The sequence below is a fragment of the Dryas octopetala genome, chromosome 8, assembly GCF_963921425.1.
Source record: "Dryas octopetala chromosome 8, drDryOcto1.1, whole genome shotgun sequence".
In the NCBI taxonomy this organism is placed as follows: Eukaryota; Viridiplantae; Streptophyta; class Magnoliopsida; order Rosales; family Rosaceae; genus Dryas; species Dryas octopetala.
The window spans coordinates 15,164,222-15,186,382 of NC_141373.1; the positions used below are offsets into that span (position 1 = coordinate 15,164,222).

The window sequence follows — 22,161 nt, forward strand, 5'->3', positions numbered from 1 at the left end:
CAACTGATCACACTTATGGAACCTATCATGTAATATAATCTTACATATATATATGAAGTATCTTTTGGTTTAATTTTGAGCATGAGCGTGCATTGGTATATTATAACTAAGTGCTGTATTGCAATGGTTTTCAATAGAAACCGATGTACCAAAGCATTATATACATCAAAATCAAATTGAAATTATTATCTTACACAACGGTTAAATGGTTAAAACCATTGTACTAAGTGTCGTCCTACAACGGTTTTTAATAGAAACCGATGTACCAAAACATTATATACATCAAAAGCAAATTGAAATTATTATCTTACACAACGGTTATTATACATCAATCGTTGTCTTAATGGCAATTTCACCTTATGTTTATACTTAAAATAGTTGTAAAATACATGCATTAGGGTATAAAAACTGTTGTCTCATCTATTAGTACACATCGGTCTTTAAATAAAAACTGATGTCTAGATAGGTACGCAACAACGGTATCTCCTAAACCATTAGTTTTTAAGGGTGTATATACAACGGTTTTAAATTAAAACCATTGTGTAAATGTTTACAAGACAACAGATACTAACCATTGCCTATTGGTACCCCAATAGACGTCGGTCGATTAGACGACGGTATTTGGGCACACTAGACAACGGTTTTTACCCGTTGTCTATTAGCTTTTTTGTAGTAGTGCATGCACCAATGATCAACTAAGAAATAAAGAAAATTAAAACACATTAATGGGGTAGGATTTGGTTTGATGAAGGCAAATATTCTGCTTTAATTTCCATGCATGCATCAATCCTTCAATCATCACTATATTTTGGTTTCTATTGAAATCATCATAAGACTCCTGAATCCTTGACAAGATAATGGCATCACGAAAATTTCAATTTGTCATCCTTCTTCTTTCTCTTTCTCGATCTTGATTTGTTTGCTCAAAACTTAGGAACAATCTCTCTCTCTCTCTCTCTCTCTCTCTCTCTCTCTCCTTATATTAACTTCTTTAATATAACAAATGTGCCAATTTGGTTTTGTTAACTTTGATGGTGTTTGATGCAGGAACCAATGATGTTCCTAGTGCTTGTGACTGGGCTGGTGGTCCATGCAAGACCAAGGCAGCCAAAACCCCGCACCCTACAATCAGCCGCGCCACCGCCATCCACATTAATTTTTACAAAGTCTTGTGCCGGCCATTCCCATCTCTGACCATGCTGCAAAGGGACATTGATAGTGAGGGAAGCACAATTAGCAGCTCGAAAGTCCGCAGCCTGTTGAGTTAGTCTAGAAAAGGAGCTCAGAGCCGGCTCATGCACATCATTGTGGACAAACTCATTTCGCAAAGCCCAGATACAAAAATTGCCAATTCTTCCATGCACAACACCCACTGTGCATATTGAAAAAAGTCCACCACGGTTCCACCCATTGGCCAACCAACGACATCCCTGAAAACAGAGTATTGCCAGATGTCCTTCGCAAACTTACAACTCCAAATCGCATGCATAATTGTCTTAGGTTTCCTGCACCGAGGGCAGTGAGGGTGTTGAGCAATCCTGCGTTGAAAAAGAGGAGCAAAACATGGGAGAATATTATGGTAGCAGCGCCATAAGAACAATTTGATTATAGCCATTAATCCACTGCCAGATCCACCGCCTAAACCACCGCCTTCAAAAGAACTTCTCACCTAGCCTTCGAAAGAAAAGTTTCATTCCAGCCATTAATCCACTGCCAGATCTGGTCTTTAACCGATTGGAATAATTTCTTCTTTTCCCTCCCAGCCACCTTAGGAAGCCCCATATATTTTTCATGACAAGCAACAACTGGAACCCCCAGAACCTGGGAAGAAATGATACGAATGAGAGAATCAATATTCTTACTAAAACATATAGCAAACTTTGTAAAATTTACTTGTTGGGCGGAAAACTGTGCATAAATCTATAGAATCCGTCTTACTTCATGGGCTGCATGTGTAGTAGCATCCAAAAATAGAAGGCTATCGTCCGCATAAAAAAGATGAGTGATAATTTTGAGTTTAGATCATATAAATTTTAGTTAGTCCCCCACCCTCCAACCAAAAAACACTAAGTCTACATGAGCATTAAGCTTCAGTTTGAGTTCCCTTGGAAAATATGATTTTTTTTTGTTTTTTTGTTTTTAAAGAAAAATAACCCAAACATTGAGGCTTTGTTTTTTAAGTGGGGGTAATTGTGGGGTTTTTGACCTTACTCCCCCTACTCTCTTTATTTATATTAGCATCTTGCCATGCGCTCCGCATGTGTCAATTTGTATTTCTACTTTGTTTGTTTTTTATTTTATTTTTATTTTGTTCTTATTGTTATTCTTACCACTCTCTCCACGTTTTAAGGTAGTGGGCCAGTGGGGTGTGTTTTTTATTTTTTAAATTTTATTTTAATTGTTGTATTTTACAACTATACCCTCATTTATTAGGTTGTTTTAAAATGACTATTTTGTTGAATAAAAGGTATTTTAGGCAATACTATTTTTGGTGAAGCCTCTAACACCAAACTCTTCTCCTGAATCAAATAAGAAATTACCATAAACCATCATAAGAAATCAAATCCCTAAATCAAATGTTAGCTAGATATATGGTCACCAGTGCTCCCTATGTATTGGTTGGCCACTCGAGGAGTTGTCGTTTCTCTTCCTCGACTCAAATCTTCCAATGGTGCATCAAAGAATGAAACTTTTTTTGTTTCTCTTTTGTGCTCTCAAATGCATGTTTCTGTAGAGAAACTACTTTTCTGATATACTATTGTGTGTAAAAGAGTATCATACCATTCCCTTTTTGTATGAGATTTGAACGTGGGATGAATACTTATCTATTCCCACATTCTTGTTTATCCTCTTATTTATCTTTGATTTTCAATTTTAATTTTGTGTTTAGTTGTTAGGTAGTTTTTTTACAATTTTGGTCTTTTTAATATAATTAGCTTGTTTCAAAATTGAATTTAAAAAAGGATATTTATGCCAATTCAAAAATTGGCGAAGCCGATACAAGATGAGAATAAAAGTTGTATACCTAAACTTAAGCTTTAACATCGTTGGTGTTGCAATTGGTGAAGCCCAAATTTTTAATACTATTCACACAAAAGTAGAAGAGGCCCAAACAACGTCGAAAAGCTCAGCTTATTTTTCCTTGGCAATTTGACACAGAGTTTTCAGAAAAAAACTGTGATAAAGGAAAAGGAGTCACCTGAAAACAGTTTCAGAGACAAAGAAATAGAGAAAGAGGGAGATAGAGCGAAGATGATGACAAACGCAGCCTCAGCTTCAAGCCCTCTGTGCTTTAACAATAGCGTATCAAAAACCCAAGCGCCGATTTTACCCATTCTGAAGAGCACTGGTCCTAATAGGAGTAGCACTGGTATCAGTTGTGATAGAAGAATAAAAGGCGTGGGTGCGATTAAGGCCTTGAAAAGCTCGTCGCCTACAAGACAGACCTTGTCAAGCAATTGGGATTTCTACTCAGCAACTACTTCAGCTCCACGGGTTCCCAGATTCGAAGAGCTCGATACCACCAATATGCTTCTGCGTCAGAGAATTATTTTTCTGGGTTCTCAGGTTTTTCCTCTCTCTTTCTCTCTTTATTCGTGAGTATTTTCTTTTTGTTTGATTTGTTTTCCTATATATCAATATTTTCTGGTTTTCATGCTTCAGCATTGAATTTTTTGACATGGGTTTTTTCTGTTTCTTGTTAATTTGCACTCTTTCCTGTTTGTTGAAAGTTCATAGTAAGTGAAAATTTTGAATGGATTACTCTGTGTGTGTGTGTGGTGTTTGTTTGTTTATTGATTTTTCTTCTTGTGAGATGACTAAATTCATAAAAAGGAAAGATTGCTTTGCTAAACTTTGCTTCTTTTGTCACTGATGATGGGCAGGTAGATGACATGACAGCGGATTTGATCATAAGCCAACTTCTATTTCTAGATGCTGAAGACCCAAAAAAAGACATTAAATTGTTTATCAATTCCCCTGGTGGCTCTGTTACTGCTGGTAGGTTTAAAAATATATTCAATATGTTTGATCCTGGCTCCTCTATTTATTGTTCGTTGTTCTTACACTTCCTTGATCTTGGAGCTAACAAAATTTACAACTGAACTACATATTTTTATTACATAATAGGTAAACCAATTTACATTTGTAATGAAATGTGAAGTATGGGTGTGCAAGATAAATAGTAAACAGGGAAAACAGCATGCCATGAAGCCATGCTTTGGTATCAAGCACAAAGGTCATGATTATCCATTGTTGTTGCAACATGCTGCATGAATAAAAACTAAGAAGAGAGCACTGTAAGAATTTTTATCCATGTAAAGCAAGTAATATATGGAATTGAGTAAGCTTTGATGTATGTTCTACTTGCATGTATCTATTGATCAATTTGGTTATAACTCTTGGGTTGAGCTTTACTAGGTTTGATGCTTTGGCTATCAACAGCAACTTTGAAAAATGTCTCCACATGGTAAGTTCAGGTTGTGGTACCTTTATCACCATCTCTGAACATGTCAAACTTGGATGGATATATGGTTAGCTTAGGTCAATGTTGAAACCAGCTTGGTGGATTTGCAAACCTTAAAGTTACAGGTTACTCCAAGCTTTTTGAATATCATCAATGAAAATCGTTTAGGGAAGTTGAATCAACTGTATTCTTGTGTTAACTTTTCAGATGACTGAGAACCTAATCTTTTTCAGTAATAGGCCGCTTTAGTACCAGCTAAGCTTGATAGTACAGCAATGTTGGGTGATAGAGAAATAACATTTTAATAAAATGAGTTTAGCTGAAATGCATATGTTATGAAACTTATGATGGTGTGACAAATTACCAGGAAAGTAAACAGTTAGGAATTAGAAATTTCATTTTAGGGTGGAGGTAGCACTGATTGAAGAGAAGATAGTAATTGAAGATGATTCATTCATGTGCATGGAAGAACCTAGACTGCACCAGCACTAAAGATTGAGTTTATTCAAGTTGATGCAGTAATGGGAACGGATATGATTATTAGAGAACACTCCAAGTAGTTCTTGGAACAATTCTTATAGGCAAACCACTTTCTTATTTCCCTGGGGGGATAACAGCTCAGGTACGTTGATTTTTTCCCAAACCAGCCTTTTAGTAACTACACAAATATTCAAATAGAACATGGGTTCTGATGGAAAAATCTTGTAAAGTCTATCAAATTCCCCACCCTAAAAGGTCTTAGCTCTATCAAGCAGAAAAAGAAAGGAAAAAAGAAAACCCTTATCTTAACAGTGTTAGAGTACAAGTGCTCCTAGGACTTCACTCATCTTTATAGATAGGTATCACAGAACCGGAATATGTAAGGTTCAATTCTTCGTGTGGATAAGAATAGGACACACTTTCTAGAGAAAATTTAATATGTTTGAATTCACCTCCTTGGTGTTGTACTAAATGCCTTCTAGACTGCAAATAGATCCTGACCTGATCACCAACTTCATGTTCTGGCTCTTTAATTCATTTCTCATTATCATTTGTTAGTTAAGTCAATACTTAAAGGTGTGAGTTGTAGTTTTGGTTTTTTGGGCGTGTTGGGAGAGGCGGAGAGGGAAACCGGTCATGGTAAACTAAAAGTGGTGCAGAAGCATTTCAAACTGTGTGTACATGAAATCATACGGCCATGCACAAAAATTAAATTATGTGAATGTCTTCTAATCCTATCCTATCAAAAAAATAATACATATATATATATATATATATATATATATAGATATATGATGTGAATGCCTTTTAGATGCAGAAAGCATTCACATCAAATCCAAGCAACAACTTAAGTGCCCTTGTCTGCATTTGTTTAAGTTAGGATTGTGGATATGGGTGATGCAGACTTATGATGATTCAGTTGGGAATATTGATTGAAGTGAAAGAAACTGAAGAGAGTTCAATGGGAAGAGAATCAATTATGGTTCTATGTGTGATTGTTGATTTTGGTTATGGCCTATAGAATCAATCATTTTCCAGAATGAAGAAATAGAGTGATTGCATGCTTCATAAAATTTTCTTTGACTTTGATTTTAGAACTTTCTACTATTTTTTTCTCTTAAATTTTCTGCCATATGATAGTTCCATGAGAGTATAGGGTGATATGTATGACTTATCCAAAAGAAGGCATTATTATAACATTTTGCTAATGTGTGAATACATTTTTGTGTGCGTTTGGAAGATAACTTTTGACTGTGTGATCGTTTGTAGGATTCTCAATTTCCGTTTTATTTAATTTTCACTTCTTCTACTTGGGATATGACAAACACACTTAAAAGAATTGGCCCCTTTTGAAGTTGAGGCTCTCTTTAAATGCAGCAGCAACTTCATAATTAAACCTAGGTTATGAATAGTTCTGCTTCTCTAATTTCTTTAATTATTAATTCTTTTCATTTTCCAATTTTGTATTGAATCAACATCCATAATCTTTTTTATATAACTCAGTTGAGAACTTCGAGGATGTGTGTGCATGGTCATTGATTCTGCAAAACCATTTAACTAGCACCAACTTTGAAATACTGGGACAGAAATTGAACGAGCACAAATTTCATACTAGGATTTGTATTAGATTCTTTCTTAATTTTTCTAATTTTCCAAGAAACTTTTATGTTGAAGCTGCAGGATCTTCTCTGAATTTTGCCAACTCATTTGAGGAACTTCAAGGATGCGTCATGCATAGTCTTTAGTTTCTACAAATCACTTAAATAGCACCTAGCCCTGAGGAAGGAGGATTTTGTTTAGTAGATAGCTTGCTTAGTGAAATTGATGTATGGGTATAGAATTTTGAAATTTTGCAATCCAACTCTTCCTAGTGTCCTGACCACAAGAGAGGCTTTGCAAATCTGTAATTGCCCGAGTTAGAAGTAAATGGTACAAAAGATTTATGTAGGTGATGCAAGTTATTAAGCAGGGGCTGGCTAGCATTTGATTTTAGATGGGCCAAACTGAATTTTGTTTATTTAGTAGAAATTTTTAGCAATGCACATATGGCTGGGGAACATCATCAACCTTATCCCTCAACTGCATATTCTTTAAGAAAAAAAAAAAACTGAAAAAAGAAGAAGATGATAATAAAACAAGAAATAGACGTGCAAAGGATATACAAAGAAAGAGGAAAATAGATGATTGGCGAGGGTAGAATGGGTCTTTCCGGAAATGCATAAGGCATATTCTATTCAAAAGCAAAAACTGAGAAAACAAAAATCAAAGCATAAACAAATATGTGATGCAAATATGAAGAAAGAGAAACAAAGTTGATTAGTGTGAGGGACAAGGATTTGTATGGTTTGATTTTGGGTGTTTCATTTCGAGTCCACATGGTTCATTGATCTGAAAGTCTATCTCTTTATCAATTACTATACTTTTTTATATTTGTGAACAGTTATTATGCATTTTGAATGACATTGAGAGTGAGAAATTAACCGTGTGGGAAGGGAAGGAGTAAGGCAGAGGGCTGACTGGGGTAATATCAGTGAAAAGAGTGAACGAGGTTATGACTTTTTGTTGGATCAAAGTTTTTTTTTTACTAAAAAGTTGGTCTCTTTCTTCTTTGTTCTTACCAGTTTGCGGCTGCATGTAGGAATGGGGATATATGATGCAATGAAAATGTGTAAAGCAGATGTTTCAACTGTTTGCCTGGGGCTTGCTGCTTCTATGGGTGCATTTCTCCTTGCTTCTGGTACAAAAGGAAAGAGGTTCTGCATGCCCAATGCAAGAGTGATGATCCATCAACCTCTTGGAACTGCTGGAGGCAAAGTAAGTGCTTGTTTTCTGGTTATCTTTGTGGATTTTCATCTTCAATGATGGTAGTTGTAAATCCTAATTACATGTCTATTTCATGCATTATTGATTATTTTAAACTTTCCTAAAGTATCATTCAAAATTTCATGTTTTAAAGTGAATTTCAGGTGATTCTGTAATTTTTACCAATATTTCCGTAAATCTGCTTTTCCACGTTACTATTTTTTATCCTTGGTTCCTTTGAATGTATTAATATTAGTGCTATTTTGTGTTTCTGGTATTCAGTTATTAATAATCATTTAAATTTTTGGGATGAATTTTAAAACATAGCTCACCTGAGGCTGAGCTATGGTTTGAGGCATGGTCTCAGAGTGTAGTTCAAACATCTTTCATGACTTTTCAAAAAGAATTTCAAGACATATGGAGAACGAGACAATTCTTATTGCTACTTAGAGTGAGATGTAAAACCGTTGATATAATATTCGGACAGAGAGTCAACTAATTTGTCCTAGAAATTAGCACTAGAAATTAGCTACATCAAATTCTGGTGATTAGCTTTCAAATAAGATGTCAGCCTTAACATCCTATATCAACAACACCTCCCCCTCAAGCTAGAGAGTAGATGTCAACTGCTCCCAGTTTGCTACAAATAGAACTGAGACGAGATCTGAGAAGAGATCTTAGCGAGACAAGAAACGAGAAGAGATCTCAGCAAGACAAGAACTGAGACATGATCCAAGATGAAATCTCAGCGAGAGACAAGTACTGAGACGAGATCTCAACAAGACAAGAACGGAGATGAGAATATTTAATGATATCCATTGCATAGTAGCGACAGATAAATTGTCTACACTTTTATTTTTGAAAAAGAATATCAAGACACTGGGGGAAGAATATAACTCTTATTGCTATTTAGAGTGACATATGTACACTGTTTATATAATATTCAGACAGAGAGTCAATTAATTAGCCTTAAAAATTAGCTAAATCAAATGCTAGTGATTAGCCTTCAAATAAGCTGTTAGCCTTAACACATGCTAATAGCCTACCAACAGTAACTTCATTGCATAGTTTGACTTTTATAAGAATGCACGGTTGCCTTTTTATTTGAGATTTGTAACTTTCTGTTTTACAGTTGTAATTTATACATTTTTATTTTATATGGCAATATAGGATTAACCACTGTAAGGGGAAATCTATCTATCTTTGAGGTTACCGGAATTCAATGATCTGTTCATTCTTTATATGTTCTCTTGGAGATGGTTTCATCCTATTAGAACTTCCACGGCAATGTGTAATTATTTGACAGATGTTAGTGGAAAGAGCTGTATTTAAGAATAGCCTGACTTGTTTACTTTTTGTTATACGTTTATCTTGTTCCCATCAAAATCTCACGTCGTTAGGTGGTAGCATTTCCTACCTGAGTCTGGCTAGGTGCTTGTATACACTTGTCTTTGGCTCTCTTCTTTCTATTGAATAGGATTCACTTGTTATTTGTAGCCCTCTGTCCCCAAGTAAGAATGTAACTAGATAAGAGAATGGCACACCATTTTCATGCCTATGTATGCTTTGTCATGCTTATGAGAGATTTCCTCTATCTGCTAATTTTTTTTTTCTTTTTTACCCCTTTGAGAAATAAAGTACAATTAAAAGGGTGTGCATCCCAAGTACAGGGAGCATAAAGGGGTTTAAAAACAAATTAAAAATGTAAAGAAGGAACAAAATCAATATAATAAAAAAAGTGCTTGGTTAGGTGCTTGTATACACTTGTCTTTGGCTCTCTTCTTTTTATTGAATAGGTTTCACTTGTTATTTGTAGCCCTCTGTCCCCAAGTAAGATTATCTGTGCCAGTAAGTGATACATGAAGAATCTAACTAGATAAGAGAATGGCTCACCATTTTCATGCCTATGTATGCTTTGTCATGCTTACGAGAGATTTCCTCTATCTGTTAATTTATTTTTTTTCTTTTTTACCCCTTTGAGAAATAAAGTACAATTAAAAGGGTGTGCATCCCGAGTACACAGGGAGCATAAAGGGGTTTAAAAACAAATTAAAAATATAAAGAAGAAACAAAATCAATATAATAAAAAAAGTGGGACAAAAACGTCATCCAAGAGAACAGAAAATTCCAAAAAGTAGCCTTAATATCAAACACTGTTTCTTACAAAAGTTTCTCTGCCTCCATAAACACCAGAAAACACAAACAAATAGCATACCTAATGTCCCTTTCCTACATAACCTACAACCAAGATCCCAAAAGTGCCATAACAGCCCACAGAAAAACCCATGTTAGATCAGCAATGAGAAAACAGAACTCCACAAACCCCTTGCTGTACGACAATGCAGTAAAAGATGTTTAAAGATTCCATAGAACCTTAACACATACATCACCAACTAACAAACACTCCTCCCTTCTAGTAAATTATCGTTCATCTAAATTTTCCAATGAGCAGCTGTCCAAACAACAAAGCCACTCTAGGAGGAACCTTCAAACACCAAATTCCCTGCCAAAGGAAACAGGAATTCTTCAAACCCCAAAAGTACCCAGCAAAAGGATTTCACTCTAAAGTTCTGGCCACTAGCTATTCTCCACTTGCTAGAATCCTCCCCAGTCCATGCCATCTCTATAGCTAGAATTTCTCTTGCGGTTGGTGGTTTTGATAAAATGCTTAATAATGTTTTGTTTGACTAGTAAAGTCCTCGTGCTCCAGAAAAAAAGTCAAGCTCTCCCGGATTTTGCAGTTTGTTTACAAGTTCACATGCTTAGTGGATGACCATTTATTGCTTTGTTGTGAGCCTTTGGACCTGTGAGTAGTGAGTCCTCATGTTTGCTCTGCTAGGAGTCAGTTTGGATCAGCCCTGGTTGCATTGATGTTTCTCTCCCTGGTGCAACAAAAAATATTAAAGCAGAATGCCCATTTCTTGCTTTGTTGTGAGGATTTGGCTTGTGAGTGGTGAGCTTTTCCCCTTGCTCTAGTTAATCAGGTGATGCCTCGACCATAGAGTGGAAAATATCAAGGTGTTGAACATTTTCGTCTATAAATATATGGTTATTGTTTCCATAATTTTAGATGTCTATTCAAATAAAAAATAAAAAGATGTATTATACCAGCACAGATACTTTCATATATATGGTTATACCAGAAAAGGTATGCTCAGATGTTTGTGGATGTATAGATTAAAAAAATACAAAGATATATTGGCATGTCCTCATATTTGTTATTTTGGAAGTTGACATGTCGAACATAATGTGTACATGTTGATAGACAACACTCGTGTCCATATTCTCAATTCATAGTATACAGATCATGACATTCTAATTATGGTGGATACAAGGTTCTTGTCGCCAAAATGGTTATTGTTGGGTCAGCTAAAGCCCTTGTCTGGTTTTCATTTTGTTACATTTTAGACTTCTAATTGAAGGTTTGCTTTTTTCCCGTGGGTAACTTTAAATACTGGATTGTCTGTTAACCCTGTACTTTTGTTTTCTTTGCTATCCACGCTCAGTATTTTTATTCATTGAAATGTAGGGAGAAACAGTTTCGCTTAAAGTAATTTTCAAGTACGCACTATTTGTAAGCGGAATGACTTTTGTTAGTTGTTCAACTTAGGTAGCCTTGTGTTGTGATAAGTATTTTTATATTGCCATTTTTTCCCCTCTGAGGGCTGATGAGTGCATTAGTTGTTTCCAAATCTAACTATAATACATTGGTTGACTTTCCTCCTCCATCAAAGAAAAGTGTACTTGAAATCAATTTTCATCAAGTCATACAAAGTAATCTATGTCTTAGATTATGTATCTGACGAGTTCTGGTGTCTTTAACGATGGTTAAACTTTTGGATTTAACGCATACATTAATTATGTCATGGAGGAGTTCAGTCGCTCTTTTTTGTTTTTTCCTTCTTCTTCCTGGCTAGAACACATGCAATGTTGAAAATAAAACTAGAAAAATACTAATTTTTGTTCACAAGGCTGACACATTTATTGGTGGTTCATAATCATGACTTACCTTTTCATTTTTACATGTGACTCCAGGCAACAGAAATGGGTATACGAATTAGAGAAATGGTGTACCACAAGATTAAATTGAACAAAATATTGTCAAGAATCACAGGAAAGCCTGAAGAGCAGGTTAGGCATTAATTACTATTTCTTTCATTGTCAATATTACAAGTTTATTTTTATTTTATTAAAAATATTTTGCTATTTCAGCTTGAAATGGACACAGACCGTGATAATTTCATGAATCCTTGGGAAGCTAAGGATTATGGGTTAATTGATGTAGTTATTGATGATGGGAAGCCAGGCTTAGTTGCACCAATTGGAGATTCCACACCTCCACCCAGAACAAAAGTGTGGGATATGTGGAAAGTTGAAGGTAGCAAGAAAGCAAGAAATAATAGGCCTCAGAGTATAAAATTTTGGATAATGGAAATAAAGAGAGTGAGGGAAGCGACAATGAGAGAGGTGCCGAGAGGTAAAAGGAATCACCTGCTGCTCTATGAGACATGAGGTAGAGACTCGTCTGTTTTTTTTTTTTTTTTCCTTTGGTTAATTTTCTTTTTGGTCCATTTGGTCCATTTTGTGCATTGGATGAAACCAAACCCATGCTCTATCCTAATTCTAACAATTTCTCCTAGTTTATTTGACTATGTTGTACTGTTCACCTGTCAGGATAGTCTTGTTCTGTAAATTACTTGTAATTAAAGCTCTGTTAGGGGATTTTCATATTTCTCATTTGTACCGGTTGGGAAGGGCACTGAATTTGCTTTCTGGCCCCTTATCTTATCATTGCCTTATACACCTGTATCTGTAGAGTTGGCTAAGGAAAAGGGGTTTCAGTAAAATATTTGGCCAGAGGATTCAATCATGGGTTAGTTGTAGTCATGTCCTTTCATATTCCCTTGGTTAATTTTTTTGGGTCCATTAGATGAAAATCAATGTTTTAGGCATCAATGTTTTTGACCTGTTTTAAATTTATGAAAATCAAGGAATTATTACACTCTCAAACTAACTCTTAAAGGAAGCAGCAGGTCATTGTAGCTTCACTTGACTTTTTGGGTTTAGAGATTGATATTCATGCCATCACATTCATCTTGTTTTTGAATGTTTTCAGGCAAGAACAATTATGTGCAAATGAAAAAGAGCATGAACAATAAACCCAACTAAATACAGCTAACAGCTGCAACAAACAAACCAGTTTTTCGACTAAAGGAATAAATCCAGTTATTTCTTGGCCAAAAGAAAAAAAACGGATGAAAGAATCCAAATTCATAAGCAAAATAAGGTGTATAAACAAAATAACAGAGGTGAGAGACATCCAGTAACCAATCACCAAACCAGAAGTAGAGAGCTCTAAGCTCTCGGAACCATAACAAAGCACCAGCACCAGCAGGACCAAAGCAATGCACACTCAGGAGAGCTCCAAAGCCTCCAATAAAAATCACACTTTTCTTTATTTCCTTGTTTTTCTTGTCTTTTTTTTTTTCTTTTTTTTTTTCTTTTGCTACCAGACAGAAAATCACACTTGCAACACAAGACAATTACACGCAAATAAACATAAGCATAAACACTTGGAATGCACCCTTAACACACCAGTAACACAAATCACACAAGCATTTCCCAAACACAGTGACATACTAAGTTCCCAAATACAGGTACATGCCTTCTGGACTTGTCCCTTGAGGCGGCAGCTTGCAAGCTTATCCCAAACCAGTGAAGATCCGAGTTCAACATGCTGAAGGTGGAACAATGAATTGTGAGAACAAGTAACTAATAATGCCTAAGGTAAAATCTGTTAAGAGAGAAATTTCATATTGATTTTAAAATGGATGCCCAATCATTTTTTAGACAGGATGACGTGATTCTATACATGTCCTATAAAGATACTATATAAGAAGCACATCATCCTATACCCATTCGCCAAAAAAAAAAAAAGTATGGATCATCCTCAAGGGAGAAATATATACTTACAGTGAAATCAATAAATGTCCTCTAGCAATATTTCACTGACAATTTCATATAAATATGAGAAGTAATGACTGAATTATGAGAGTTATTATTATTGAGTTGATATTGATACGCATGTATAGGAACTAAAATGAATAAGTGTTTGTTGTGATAGTGTATTGACTAATGGATCAGTGTGCATTGTGAATTGTGATAGTGTCCTTGCATAGTGGACGCTAGCTAGCTTCAAGAAACTGAAATGACCAAAGAAGTTGTTGGCTGAAAAAATTAAAAACTTACAATTGCTTTTTAATTATATATCATCGTTCTCATCCACCTCGTCGTTATCATCATCATCATCATTATCATTGTCACCCACTGCATACTTATTATGATAAAAAGCATCTTCACTGTCTCTGTTAATTATCTTTAATCTTTCTAGTTCAGGGGAAATCTTCAACTTGAGGCAGCCAGTTACGGATAAAGTTTGTAAGGATGGGAATTCGACCAAGCAATTTTCTGAGCAAAAGCCTTCCAGACTTGGTAGAGAACCAAGGCTCAAATGCTGCAATCGGCTGAAAGAAATCTCATTTCCTGCATCTTCTTCGTTGCTTGCCACTATTCCTTTCATTCTATTACAACACAGAATTTTCATTCTTGTGAGTTGCATTAAACTTTTGGCTATCGAATATGTTGTTAAATATTCCAATCCGTGACAACCAAATACTTGCAAAGTTGTTAGATTCTTGAATGATATTGCGGATGACTCTACAATCTTTAATCTGGGACAATCTTCCACCTTTAGAAATTCCAAGCTTGCAAAAACTGGGCCTGCTGCTTGGGAGTTCCAACTCCCTACATGAACCAACTTGTGCATATTAAAAAGCACCAAAAATCTTACACGTGGAACGGTGATCCCCCCCCCAACTGCATGTATTTCCTCGTTTTCGTCATTGACAAATATTTCTTTGGACCAACCAAAGAAAAGAAGTGTTTCAAGATTATGCAATTTCTGAAGGAAAATAGCTGCTTGCTTGGAGAAGGATGCATTAAATTGAAAAGATTTTAGTTTGCTCAGGAACTCTGCTATGGGTGGCCCATTCCAAATCTCTATGGGGCGCCCTAATGCCAATCGTTCCAAGTTGGGGAATGAATCCTGAAGTAAAATATCAAACGTGTGGATGTTAAATAGCATATAGAGTAAGATATATTAATTTTTACCTCAAAAGTTTTGAGATGAATATATTTCTAAATGACATTTTTTTTTTTTTTTTTTTGATATTTAGGGGGAGGGGAATTGAACTTGGGTGTAGAGGGGCAAATTCTACGACCCTTCCAATTGGACAACCCACCAAATGTACCAAATGACTTAAAAACAGTGCTAGCTTTTTTGATATATACACACACATATATATATAAAAATATTTAGATATTTTCAAGTCTTTATGCATGTGAGTGCGAATTTCATTTTTTGAACAAGATTGAATAATTGCATAAATAATTTAGTTGTACATGACGGAAAAATAACAAAAACAGGATGATATATAGCTGTGGGAAAACTAATATTTCTACCCTGTAATATTGTTTTCATGGATATGTTTAAGAAAATTTGAAAAAAATAATGAACCAAGTGATCATTTTAATGAATAAATAATTTAGTACTTATCAGAAAAAATATTTAACAAAGGAAATACATAAATTTCATATAAGACAAATGTGTAGATGTGCTCTTACCTTCTCAATTAGAAAGAAAGATTCTTTAGCCAGAGACAAACCATTTCGATCATGTTCTTCCTGAAAGATTGAAAGTTCCGTGGCAAATATTTCCACTTTATCACAATGATATATTCCCAAGTATTTGAGTACCGGCCACTTGGTAGTATGCATTCCCGAACAAAAACTCCTAAGTTTGGACATATATTGAAATCTCAAAAATGTTACTTTTGGGAACTCAAACTCGAGAGTTGTTTCTAGTCCCATTTCCCTTGCCACGATTTCCTCCACTTCATCACAATTCGACACATTCAGCTTTTGTAGCTGAGAAAGACAGCTGGCCACTGTAGCTGGAAAAATATTTTTTAACCTTGAGCACTCACTTATGACTATTGAATCAAGATTTTGACAGTTGAAAAATTGATCAGTGTCTAGAGCATTCAATCCTCCAATGATAGGCACAAAGATATTTATTAGATTGTTGCAACTAGAAACTTCAACTGTTCTGAGTTTGCAAAACGAGTATGGAGCAAGTTGATTGTGCCATATTGTCGTCAATTTACTTAGGCCCTTGATTACCAATATCTCCAAGCAAAGAAATCTTACCTGCACATATATTCATCTCATGGACTTTAAAACAAAAAAGAATATTTTTAGGAAATATGGAAATAGAATGATGAAAGAAAGAAATTCAGAGATATACGTTACCTTTTCATTAAAAAGAGAGTATTGTATAGTAATCTCAATATCAATGTTCTCCTTGGAGTCCCTCTTTTCCATTTCTTTGCAGATTGTAGTATTTTTACTCGTAGGGTCAATGATGAATGCCCCTAGCTTAGGACAATCTACTAATTCCAATTTCTTCAAGGACAAAAATTCAATATAACTTATTGTGCAAAATCTAGTAAGGTTTGGAAGATTATTTAATCTCAAACCTTCTAGATTACGAAACATATCATCCATATTTTCTTCACCGTATTTTTTTGTTGATACTATCTCTTCCATGAATTCACATGCAGATATCTCAAGATGTTTGAGGTTTGCTAGACTTTTAGCCATAGAAGATGACAACAAGAATCTTGAATCACCATCTCCATGCAGACTCAAGGTTGCTAGATTGGGCAACACAACCTGTAGTACAATTCATGATACTGTACAAAGTTAATTATTACGCATATATATTACAAATATGTAGACTTTTGTAATATCATGTATTAAATATGGTAGTAAAAGGCAAATATGCATGACACACAAACTAAACCTACTAGATAGGTACTATAGCATCCTGATTCTCTGATCCGATACTATATATGTTTTTGTACGGTAAGAGATTTGAAGGTGAATTGCTCATCTAATAATCAAGCGAAACTAATTTGAACTTCACATATCAAATAAGGCATAAACTAATTAGTTTATGCCAATATAAGAAGGATATATTGGTGCCATATATTAATTACAAACTTGATATATATTTAATTATATTCAATGTTTTTAAATGACCAAACAGAAAAATGCAACAACTAGCAATCAAGATTTGGTGTGGCCAAATTCTACCTATATATATATATATATATATATCTATTTTTGTTTTGAAGTTATACATAGGAATTAAAACTCTTAAAATGATGGATATTAGGAAATATATACGTCTTAATATGTATCTCCAATTGAAATTCAAAATTTAGAAAATTAAATAAATTATTTTTTAAATTATTAAACCACTTAAGTGATAGCAGTACGAAGCCCTTCTTTCCCCTTTTGGATCTATTTACCTTTTATAGTTTATACCAAGCCCTCCCTTTTTTACTGATACTGTTTTTTTTTTTTTTTTTAATCTTGGGGAGGGGATATTTGAACTTGGGATCTCTTCCACATTGAAAAGAGAAATTCAACTAGATCACAAGCTAGTTGGTGTACTAATATTATGTTTATATTTATACCACATCGTTTACAACTAAAATATATGTAGGGAAACATAATCTTTGAAAAGCATAAGTACCTTTTAGTTTGCTTAAAATAAAGAATTTGTAATTCCCTGGCCAAAAAAAAGAATTTGTAATTCAAAGAATGAAATTAGAATGTGCAAGCAAAGGACTTTCATTTCTTCAGTAAATAAATTATTTTCTCCACGTACGCTCAAAGGTCACAAATAAATTAATGCAATACAGCAATCATGCATTAATTTGTAAGAAAAAGACAATAACATATCCTAAATGAAAGAAAAGCACGACAAAATAAAACATTGAACGTACCTTCGTATTAATGATATATGTAAAATTAAGATTGTTTTGGAGATGGAGATGCTCCAGTTTCTGAAAATCTTCACTATCTAATTGATAGACAATGTCATTAACACCCTCTGCCCCATCCAAGTACAAATCTTCACATCTCTTCAACAACATTTTTAGACCAGCTTTGTCTAATTTATTGTTGCTAGTGAGCTTGAGCTTTAGTCTGTTGAGAGTCGTTTTGTTCATTGGACCCCACACATCTCCGATAAAGATTTGGTATCTTTCTAACCTATCAGAGAACAAGTTTTCTGGAAGAGTGTTAGCATCTGGAATACATATTTCTAATGCTGTTAGCTGAGACAAGTGTTTCAGCTCTGAAATGCTGGCATTACTTCTTTCATTGACTACTTCGGCCTCCCATTTGTTAAAACTGTTTCTCAAGCTCAAGTCTTCTAGTCTTTGCAAGCTTGATATAACATTAGGTGAAATCACTTCAAGTTTAGAGGAATTGGACAAATCCAACAACCGCAATTGAGTCAATTGCCCTATTTCTTTGGGCAAATGTTCAAGCTCGGAATCCATAAAGCTAAGAATTTGTAAGTTTGTTAATTGTCCAACTAGAGCTATGTCTCCCAACAAGCATCCATCTAAACACAACGTCTGAAGATTCTTTAGAAACTGAAAAGATGAAGGCAGAGACGGAAAATGACGATTGGTTAAATCCAACACTTTGAGTTTTTTCATTTCTTTAAAAAAGTTGCATGAGATTTCCATTGAGTCATCATCTTTCCTACAAAAGCGTAACATTTCTAGTTCTTGGCATTCCAAAACTTCAGGAAGCATGGGTATATTGCCATAAAGCAAAGAGATCTTAGTGCACTTTTTCAAGAAATTCTTATTTGGCCATTTTTTCAATTCACCTCCATATTCGATTGATAAGACATGTTGAACTCTGAATGCAATCCGGTTAGCAACATCGCGTACAAGATCATGCATTCTGACACCGAGATTATTATTAGTGGGCAACAAGAGACAAGAATCTTTAAGTTTTTCAACCATTGAATGTAACGCATCCCATGCTGCTTCCACTGTATCCATACTTTTAAACAAATCCAAACCCATACCATATTTCAACAAGTCGTTCAAATAGATATAGTTCCCCCGTATAACACTTATTCCACAAAGCAAGAACAATGGCTTAAGCTCCCTATCATCCAATTGGTCGTAACTCCACTCTAGAGCCTTGTATGCTCTTTCTGTCAATTCTTCTTCTTTGTCGAACTCTTTTAGTCTTCTCAAGGCATCATTCCATGCATGTGGCTTGTTTCTATTTTTTAAAGCCCTTGCAACTGTGACAACTAAAACTGGCAAGCCTCCACATTTTTGGGCTACTTTGGTTGCTACTTCTTGTATTGCGGGATGTTTAACTACATCCCCTGACATCTTCTCAAATAAACGCCAAGTTTCTTCTTCGTTTAAAACTTGCAAAGGAAACTCTTGTTGTGTGCCCATATCAGAGGATAATACATTTCGAATTCTAGATGTTAACAATATTTTGCAAGTCGCCAAACGGGGAAGTCCCAGAGACTCCAAATCAATTTTTTCCAGAACGTCATCTAAAATTACAAGAATATTTTTGCCTTTTACCCTTTCACATAAACGAGCTCTTAAAGGTATACTCGCATCCTTAGGAACGTCCAGACCTAACTGTTGAGCAATCTCTTGTTGAATTCTTTCCAAGTTTGAATTTTTCACATCTAGAACCATGACCACATCATCAAATAACTTTGTATCTGCTTTTGCTTGCCTATAAACTTCTTTGACGAGTGTTGTCTTGCCCACACCCCCAATACCGTACAACCCAATCATGTCAGCAGTAGGATTTCTCAGTTCATCCATGATGTTCTTCAGAATTAGATCCCTTGAATGAAAGGCCTCGTAATCTTTGGTAGATACGGTCCAGACCTCTTGTGGGGAAACATCGCTTGCAATATTGGTAAAATCTCTTTTTGCAAAATTGAGTTCAACAACCCTGCGTACCAATTTTGTTGATTTCCTGCTTAGCTGATAACGGAGCTTCAGATTAGGACAAAATCCATGGAGACACTTCATCTTTCCTTGGCCTTCAGCTTCAAAGATCCGGTTTGCCTCTCCAATGATCTTTTCCACATCTTCCAACCAGTTGTTGACGTCGGCTCCAACTTTTCTACCTTTTCTTTCTTCTTCAACAATCTTACGCTGCAAATTCACTCTGTCAGCAGCCAAGTCGCGCACTTGACTCTGTAGATTCTGGAAGTTGCTTTTGTAGTGAAACAGATAACCCACTTGGCGTCCAACTGGTTCAACAGTGTACTCGGCAATTTTTCCAACAATCCCAGTACCAATTGCAATAAGACACTCCATATATTCAAGAAGAGGATGACAACAAAGCTGCAATGAGATTCGAATACTGTTGATAAAGTCTATTACTTGTGTGGTAAGGTAGGATGGAATACTGCCTTCGATATATATTTCAATTGTTTGGGAAATTTGCAATATATATATAATTATATATGTGTATATAATTCAATTGTTTGGAATTGGATGTAGTTCGAAAATTATATAATATAAAAAAATAGAAAACATAGCAATTAATGAAATCAAGCAAGAAAATTAAAGGCCGTACCTTATCTCTCTTGTGGTTAATTATGATTGAATGATCGAAGCTAGTAACTGCTCTTCAAATTCCTTCGCGAACTTAGAATGAACAGAGTGCGAGCTTAAAGAACTGAGAGCGGGTAACCTTTTTTTTTTTTTTTTTTTTTCCTTAATTATAAGGTTCTTTTGTAGACAAATGCAAAGTAAACTTAAACAAACAGAAGGTGGAAATAACAGGCAGAGTAGAAATGCAGGAAATATAAGTGCTTTTTTTTTTTTTTTTTGATGGGTTGGTTTTCTTAATAAATTTGAAAAGTACGAACGTAGAGAACAAACAATGAACAGAGTGCGAGTTTAAAGAACTGAGAGCGGGTAACTTTTTTTTTTTCCTTAAGTATAAGGTTCTTTTGTAGACAAATGCAAAGTAAACTTTTTTTTTTTTTTTTGGCCAATAAATGCAAAGTAAACTTAAACAAACAGAAGGTGGAAATAACAGGCAGAGTAGGAATGCAGGAAATATAAGTGCTTTTTTTTTTTTCTTTTTTTTGTTTTTTTTGTTTTCTTTTATGGGTTGGTTTTCTTAATAAATTTGAAAAGTACGAACGTAGAGAACAAACAATGAAAACAGGAAGTAAAAGCAAAAGAAGAAGGTTGCTGCAACGTCGAACAAACTGCAATCAAGTGAGCAGAGAGAAGGTACTTAAATTAGAGGAAAAACTAATTAATGAAAACATTATTCAATTAATTAATGAAATCTAGTTCATGCTTAATAAGGATCAATATATATATATATATATATATATATCAGTTGTTCTTAAATTCTGCAGTAGCTAGTTACGTACCTTGGCTTAGAGCACAGGAGGAAGAATGTCGATCAAGATGGAGATTCAATGCCTGAGTATTGACTTCAAGTCTTCGACTTCAATTATTTAGACAACGACTTCAACTCCAACATTATTACAAAGTTTATTTATTTAAATAAGCATGTGTATTATTTTATCGAAGGCATCTTTAGGGTGTATTATTTTATCGAAAGGCATCTTTAGGGTGTATTATTTTATGAAAGGCATCTTTAGGGTGTATTATTTTATGGAAGGCATCTTTAGGGTGTATTATTTTATCAAAAGGCATCTTTAGGGTGTATTATTTTATGGAAGGCATCTTTAGGGTGTATTATTTTATCGAAAGGCATCTTTAGGGTGTATTATTTTATGAAAGGCATCTTTAGGGTGTATTATACTATTTTTTAGATGCTACCTAACCTAATCATTTTGTCACCACTGCTACCAGCTTCTTCCGTAGATAATAATATAAAGGAAAATTTTCTAAAATAATCCTTTTAAATACCAAACTTACTTTTTTTACTCTCAGCTCTAAAACTATTTTTTTTTTTACTCTTTTGACACTTTTTAGAACAAAACAGTTGGCATATGGTCAACATGTTAATACTCCGACCAAAAAATTGATTTTAACATAAATGTACAAAAAAAATTTGACATTATTAAAATTTTAAAGTCTCAATCCAAATATTTTTTTTTTTTGTTGGTCAATAATGAATACAAGCATTAAGGAGATGGTCTAAGCTTTCATTATGAGCTTCCATTAGGAAAATTTTATGAAATAACTCATTTTAATACCGAACTTACTTTTTTGACTCTCACTTCAAAATTAATCTTTTTTTTTTTTTTTAACTCTTTTGACACTTTTGAGACCAAACTACCTTATATATATTGTGTCAACACAATTTTTCAAAATTCCTCTCACAAACCCTCTCTCTCTCTCTCTCTCTCTCTCTCTCTCTCTCTCTCTCTCTCTCTCTCCTTCTGGCCGACGACGTCAAGAATCCAAAACCAGAGCACGAAGACCCTGATGGCTCTGGGCATG

At 34.7% G+C, this 22,161-nt stretch overlaps 1 protein-coding gene and 1 pseudogene across 3 annotated transcripts; one reads left to right on the forward strand and one right to left on the reverse strand.

Moving 5' to 3' along the window:
* Window positions 1-3,135: 3,135 nt before the first annotated feature.
* Window positions 3,136-12,252, forward strand: LOC147277543 (ATP-dependent Clp protease proteolytic subunit 3, chloroplastic-like; annotated as a pseudogene). The gene is made up of 5 exons (XR_015123749.1): window positions 3,136-3,567; window positions 3,885-3,999; window positions 7,584-7,759; window positions 11,783-11,878; window positions 11,960-12,252. The product of XR_015123749.1 is annotated as an ATP-dependent Clp protease proteolytic subunit 3, chloroplastic-like (transcript).
* A 751-nt stretch (window positions 12,253-13,003) lies between these two features.
* Window positions 13,004-21,110, reverse strand: LOC147277544 (disease resistance protein At4g27190-like). Of its 2 annotated transcripts, none has more exons than XM_086252878.1 (6): window positions 20,306-21,110; window positions 17,662-20,070; window positions 16,118-16,540; window positions 15,431-16,015; window positions 13,997-14,852; window positions 13,004-13,484 (listed from the first exon to the last, which is right to left on the reverse strand). In XM_086252878.1, exons 2-5 carry the CDS (start codon window positions 20,041-20,043, stop codon window positions 14,010-14,012), a joined length of 4,233 nt encoding a protein of 1,410 aa, XP_086109004.1. In that variant the 5' UTR covers window positions 20,044-20,070; window positions 20,306-21,110; the 3' UTR covers window positions 13,004-13,484; window positions 13,997-14,009. The 2 variants fall into 2 exon arrangements, with proteins under 2 accessions (XP_086109004.1, XP_086109005.1); XM_086252879.1 differs by having other exon boundaries at window positions 17,662-20,089.
* Window positions 21,111-22,161: the final 1,051 nt, after the last annotated feature.